At 30.6% G+C, this 6,841-nt stretch overlaps 1 protein-coding gene across 1 annotated transcript; it reads right to left on the bottom strand.

Annotated features, from left to right (window-relative positions):
* Positions 1 to 3,788: 3,788 nt before the first annotated feature.
* Positions 3,789 to 5,875, bottom strand: LOC143547391 (NAC domain-containing protein 43-like). Its single transcript, XM_077038830.1, has 3 exons — positions 5,428 to 5,875; positions 5,059 to 5,336; positions 3,789 to 4,740 (listed from the first exon to the last, which is right to left on the bottom strand). Exons 1-3 carry the CDS (start codon positions 5,672 to 5,674, stop codon positions 4,072 to 4,074), a joined length of 1,194 nt encoding a protein of 397 aa, XP_076894945.1. The 5' UTR covers positions 5,675 to 5,875; the 3' UTR covers positions 3,789 to 4,071.
* Between the last annotated feature and the right edge of the window lie 966 nt (positions 5,876 to 6,841).

The following is a 6,841-nucleotide window of genomic DNA, read 5'->3' as shown; positions in this document are numbered from 1 at the left end:
ATACCTATACATATATGTATACTTTCATTTAATCTCTAGTTATGTAATGTACACATATGTACATTATCATTTACCTTAAATTATACATATGTGTATAGAAAAAAAACATGTGTATACATATATGTACATATTATACATATATGAATATGTATAATTTAGCTAAACCGAGAATTTTTTTTTAGAAACCGGGATGATAAATAAGAACTTTGGTTTTTTTACTTTTTTTATTTTTGTGTTTTTTTTTGTTTTATGATTTTTAAAATTTTTGGGTTTTTTTTGTGGTCCAAAATGGTTCTCACAGTTCTCAATTCCCAAAAAGTTCTCACATGATCCTGATCATATATATATATATGTATAATAGTATACCTTTTAATCAGTTAATATGATATCATTTGAAATCATCTGCTAATGTTTATCCAAAAAACATGATTATCCCAAAAACCAAATTATCTGAACTTTGATGATATAGTCATCCTTATAATCTTTAAAATATGAAATTCATTTATCATGATAAATTTATTTTCATTAATATTCTGTGTATGACAAATTTTTAATTGATTTTATATTTTACAATTAACAATTGTATAATCAAGAACAAATAAAACCAAAAATTAAAATTTCATTTCATTTCATATGAATGGAAATGGCAAAGACATACTAACCTTAAAACCATGATCAAATAACAGTAATTATTCTGAGTTAGCAGAATATTAAAAAATTTAAAGTTGCGTAAAGTTAAGGTAGTGATTCTTATTTATAAATAGTTGAAAGTATTGGATAATGAATGCTTCAAATTTTGAATACCAATCTCGTGTTATTAGTTAATATTATGGAAAGTTGTTGGAATATTTGATTAATCGATAATATATATATATATATATATATATATATTTATATATATATATATTAACCACTTATAGAAAAGAAAAGAAAAAAAAGTATCAAAGATATCGGATTTTAAAGAAGCATGGTAAATGACTTTTAACCGGATTAACTATTTTTTTCAAAATTAAAATGACAGTGGAATATCCTTGAAATGTAAAAGGAGCATGATTAAGTTACAAATAATAAAAGTAAAAACAAAAATAAAAATAATAAATATTTCTATTAAGTAATTATAATTAAGATGGGAATCTTAATGAATTTTGATAACATATTTTAATAATAAATATTATAACTGTAAGTTTTTAAATTTTTTTTTTAAATGTGTATAGCTTTATTGTTTTGAATATAAATCATAATAAACATTTTAATAGTGCACTAACCAACATGTAACATTAACTTAACCACAATTCTTTGTATTTGTATAAAAATAAAATTAATAAGTTAATATAATATTAAAATTATGTAAATAACAGATGAAAATAATATTGTAGGTTTCAATATCTTAAATGATTTTTGGAAAGAGAAAATAGTGGAATGTGATTGAAACAAATTTTTTAGTTTAAAATTTTGAATGCTTTTAATTTTAGTTTAAAATTTTGAATGCTTTTAATTAAGTAATTTGTTTTATAAAACATATTAAATTATATATATTTGATATAAAAAATTATGAATCAAGTCACAAAATATATGTTTATTAAGCATTTTGGTCTGAGTTATGAAATAAAATATTGAAGACTAAATATTGATCTTATTATTGCTAAAACCCTTTATACTACAAAAAAAAATCATATAAATAAATGACATATAGTTCATGCAGTAAATCGTTATACATATTGATTATAATTAGGAAAAATTTCCAATATAGCACTTTTTAAGAGATAGAAAGTGGAAAATGGCTCACTAATCATCAATATTTTCAAAATTGACCCAAAAATTTGAACTGGGGCAACACCGGGTAACGTTCTGACGAGATTTCTAAACAAATTAAAATCTAACACGTATAAAGATGCTGTCAAATCCAGTCAAAAACTTTAAAAAGATGAGGGAGCTGTCCATATTATTTTTTAAATCTTCTGATAAAAAACAGTCTTCCCAAATGGTATTTTAATGTTTTCTATCGGGTCCGTTTAAATTCTTAAGTCTTTAAAAAATGTTTCTTTTAAATTCTGTCTCTCAAAACACATTTGAGAAGCATTTGTTCCAAAGAGATGAGATCAATAGTTTTATTCTTATTTGCATTAATTTGAAGTCTTTCTTCCTCACCAACAAAAATCCATCTCATATTTTGTTTGAAGATTCATACCCAAAAGCTAAAATCCCAAAAAGCCTCATACTTTGCATTCAAATTTAACAAATTTAAGAAGAAGGGTAACTGGGTCATGTTGGATTAAGCAAAAAGACAATTTTAAACACTAACCCATTGATTCTTGTTCAATAATAGTATACACTTACTCGAACCCGAACCGAAGTAATTTGGGTTTGTTATCGGGTTTGATTTATAAGTTTCGGGTTTAACCCAAAAACCCAATAAATTTTTAGTTTTGAAAGTAAATATATTTTTAGGTATAATAGGCTAACTTTTAGCTACTAAAGTTATCAGAATCTGGCTCTAATAGACTGTTGTCATTCTAACTATTATGGATTGACTGTTTATTATAAGTTTTTATTTTTCGTTTATTACTAATAGCAACCATAATTGAGCAACCAAATCACACCCGACTGAATATGATTATGATTCGAGTTAGTATTACTCCTCTTTTGAATTGTTTTATCAAGTTATGTTGGTTTATTATTTAATTATTTGCGTTATAAGTAACGAAGAATATGCTGTTTTAATTTTAGCATTGTAGTTTTTTAGATTTTTTTGTTTTTATTTTTTTATAGTTTTTTCTAGGATACTTAAAACCCGATTAACCCAACCCGAAAATCCTGAACCCGAATTACCCGAACCCGAAAAACCCGTGAGAGATTTGGGTTGGGTTTCGGGTCAAGATTTAAAACTTTGAAACCTGATGAACCCGACCCGAAAAAACCCGAAACCTAAAAAAATAACTCAAAGAACACCCCTAATTATAATAATCAACTTTAATGATTTAATGCTAAAAACTAAGATATATATAATATTTATTCTTCGTGATTGCAATATTTATACAAAATGTTTTGAGAAAATTAAAAAAATAAACATTTTCTAGAGTTCAAAAGCATATGAGAAAATTTTAAATCCAAATTTAAAACAATCTAATATAAAAAAATTATGCGCTGCTGTTCGAATCCTAGTTTAAAAACAATTTGTAGTTGAACATACAAATCCAAATTCTTCGACAATGATGCACCTTTATTTTCTTTAATTTGCAATTACATGTGACTTTAAAATTTTATTCTAATAGGTCTGCAACTTCTATTTTAATATTTTCTTATTTCATCATTAATGTCAAATGAATTGATTAGGATTTACATTTAATAAAAATAAACTTAAATTCATATATTGAAATTACTTAAAAGATAAGGGTTCATATATTGAAATAAGTTGAAAAATGAGTAAGAAGAGCTATGAGATTGACAAGTGACAAGAGTTGGTAGTCTTTTATTAGAATAGATAGATTAACGAATAAGAGAATCAGAAATAACAGGGTAAAACCGAAGTGGCCACATAACTATTTCGTATATAACATTCATTCACAACAATCGTACGAGCATGTTATATGGTTTTTTGGATTCCGAACGTATATATTATTCGTTTCTAATTAAAGCCATGATTAATATTTCACATTCTGAAGCATGGAGTACGTACTGTGTAAAATGTATTATTCACCACTCTCCGTTAAAAATGGCTGCTTTTTTATGTGTGATGTGCACGTTCACCATGATAATATAATGTTATCATATGGTCTATGGATGACAAAGTTATTATATGACATGCATGCATGCATGACACGAGGCACCCCACAAATCCATCACCAATACGTACATACAAACATATACCTTTATTCATTGATTCTTATTCATTCCTGTTCTATATAATATGTGTATAGAATGTCTTTTCCCTTTTCTTTTTCCGACAACATGCTACCAAGCCATCAATCACCTTAACATTTTGTCAATTCAATTCATGCACCACCCTAAACTTAACCCCTATTTAGTACGTATTAATTCTTCTAGTTTATGTAATGTGATTATATTTTAGCGTTACACTGACAAGTGACATAGCGGGTCCACCGATGCCGAAGATGTAGATGATCGAGCAAAGTTCCACAGATCAATCTCACTCGTGTAGACTCCTTGGTTCGGTCTTGAAATTGTGGTTGCGTCACAATATTGAGATGGCTCTATTTCTTCATGGTCAAGTGGGAAACAAAAGTCTTCATTTGGCTCACCATAGCAAGACTCGACTTGACCGTTGAGTTGAGTGGCCACAAGACGTTCAAGATCCGCCCAATTATCAAGTCGCTCGCGTGAATCATGGTCCGTGTCGTTTGGTTGATCTGATTCAGTCTGGAAGTCGTTCACATGTGGTTTGAAAGTTAATCCTTGATCAAAGTTGGTGATCATGGGATTTTCGAGCCTTGGTTGGTGGTAGAATCTGCTGTTAGTATTTGGGTTTATGGATTGCTGAATGGTGTTGTGGGTTGAGTTGAAAGACTCCAATTCTTGTTTGCAAGACCGACTGCTACTCATGTAGACAAGTAATTGGTCAAGAACACCATCTTTACTTAAGGATTGCAACGGTGTTCTTGAATCTATCGAGGTGGATAGCGACCTGTGAGGGCTCTCGAGCGCTTTATGGTAGTTTTTCTTCTTGAAAACACGACATACCACCCACCCGTCTTCTTGAGTTGAATCACAAAGGTTAGAACCCTGAGGAAACGAATACCAGTAATTAGTAACCTTACACGTAAATCGCACATAAAAATGAGTGTGTAATACTTTGTTTGATTAAATGTAATTGAGTTACTTTTTACCAAGAAATCAATATCATATATACTAGTGTTTGATTAGATGTAATTGAGTTATATTTCACAAAGATATCAATAAAAATGTTTCCATCAAACACAAAGCTTCAAGTTAAAGCAAATTTAATGAGGAAAATAACTCACTAACACCGTTTCTAATCAGGGGACACATTTGGTCCCCTTTTAATTATGTTCTGTTTGAAAATTAAAGAGACTTAATTACACATGCCTCTTGGTTGGCAATCATATTATCATCAAGCCTATATTCATGCATTATCCAATCAGATTTCTGGCCATGAGGAGCTCTCCCTTTGTAGAACACAAGTGTTTTCCTCATACCGATTCGTGTTACACTACTATAGATGACCTTATCACGTCCGGTGGCTTTCCAGAAACCCACAGCCGTTGCACGGTTCGTTCTAGTACCCGTCGGGTACTTCTTATCTTTATGACTATAGAAATACCAATCATTTTGAGGTGTTGATCCTATCTTGCACTTCTCTGCGAATACCCATATGCTTATCATGTAATAATCTTATGCAAATCTTTTATTAAAACACACAAAACTAGAATAAAAAGTGCATCTACAAACCTTGTATATCCCAAGGTTCTAGCTTGTTAAGATCAACATCACGAATAACATCAAGATCGATCTTTTCGTACGCAACTTTTTTCCTCAAGTAATAGTGAAGAAGCTCTTCCTCGGTGGGGTGAAACCGAAACCCCGGTGGCACTTTAGACTGGCCATTAACATTTACAGACAAACTCATTTCCTCTTCAGACATTAAGAAAGTGAAAAGAAGAGAATGATTAAAGGAAAATATTGGCAAGGTGTGCATAAAAATAGTTGCAAGGACATGATTATTTATATGGGAAATTGAGTGAGATGGGTCCAAACAAACTCAACTCATTTAGCCTTTTTGTGTATATGATGTTGTGACCAACCCAAGGGGCCTCTAACAAACGCATATATTAATGTATAGAACTATAAATAAATGTACGTGTATATATATCAATGTATAGACAATTAAATACCAGTGATATATAGCCACGTTGGTTCACTGATAATTATCTCTAATATTTCACATTCTGGTTAGCGTTTAGAGTTTAGACATTAACCACAACATAAATATAACAAACAGAAATATATTAACCAGAATATAATGAGGTACCAGAATTGGACTTGAGGGCATACTGTTTGCTACTTTTAGTGTAGGGTCTTGAAGTTGGAAAACAACTAACCACCTAATGACCAAAGAGAGATAAAGGAGGCAGTGGCGGATCCAGGAATTTTTTTTAGGTGGTTCCCTCTTAATTTATAAGGTGGTTCCTACGCGTCTTCTATATATCCGTACACTATTATTTCGAAACTCGGGTGGTTCCGGGGAACCACCCGTTTGTATGCTGGATCCGCCCCTGAAAGGAGGGTCCCAAACGGTGGGTCCATGGGCTAATGCAGCGGGAGGTATGCCTCCATCTTAACTATGACCCTTGACCTTAAAATCTCTTTGAAAACCACATCTGAAACCACCGCTATCTTCAAATATCTTTCTCTCTCATTTTCCTCGTGCAACCACCCTAGTCAAACCTATGCCATGACAACCATTGGTTTACACTAACGACGGCAATTACACCAATATCACGTCAATATTAAGTAGACAAGACACCTTTTCGTAACACTTTTACGAATATGTAGTTTAAAAACCGGTTTTTTCTAACCGTACTAGGTTGGGCTTAGAATGGTACAATTGTTTTATACCGTACAGTTCAACCTGGTTTACCGATTAACACAATAAATCCATAAATATACAAGTTGACTCATAATAATAAATATTCCAAGAGTTGCTTGATGACAATAGAGAGCAATTACATTTGATGGCAAATTGATTGGAGGTTGGTGATAATTTCAACAAAAGCCGCGAGGTTAAAACTTAAAATTAGGAGGTAAATTGTTCATAGATAGGCTACTAAAGATGTCTTAAGTTTAAAGTTTAAATCCAAAGTTA

This window comes from Bidens hawaiensis, unplaced genomic scaffold (genome assembly GCF_021521415.1).
Source record: "Bidens hawaiensis isolate Kalapana, Puna unplaced genomic scaffold, B.hawaiensis_p1.1 tig00000905_1, whole genome shotgun sequence".
NCBI classification, from domain to species: Eukaryota; Viridiplantae; Streptophyta; class Magnoliopsida; order Asterales; family Asteraceae; genus Bidens; species Bidens hawaiensis.
This window is presented reverse-complemented; position numbering and strand designations above follow the sequence as displayed.

Bases quoted from the DNA above. Each gene is read 5' to 3' on its own strand.
- LOC143547391 (XM_077038830.1), bottom strand. From the start codon at position 5,674: ATGCACACCTTGCCAATATTTTCCTTTAATCATTCTCTTCTTTTCACT. The intron at 5,337-5,427 runs GTTTGTAGATGC...GGGTATTCGCAG, and splicing joins AGAACCTTGGGATATACAAG to AGAAGTGCAAGATAGGATCA. The intron at 4,741-5,058 runs GTAATTAAGTCT...TCGTTTCCTCAG, and splicing joins TTGCCAACCAAGAGGCATGT to GGTTCTAACCTTTGTGATTC.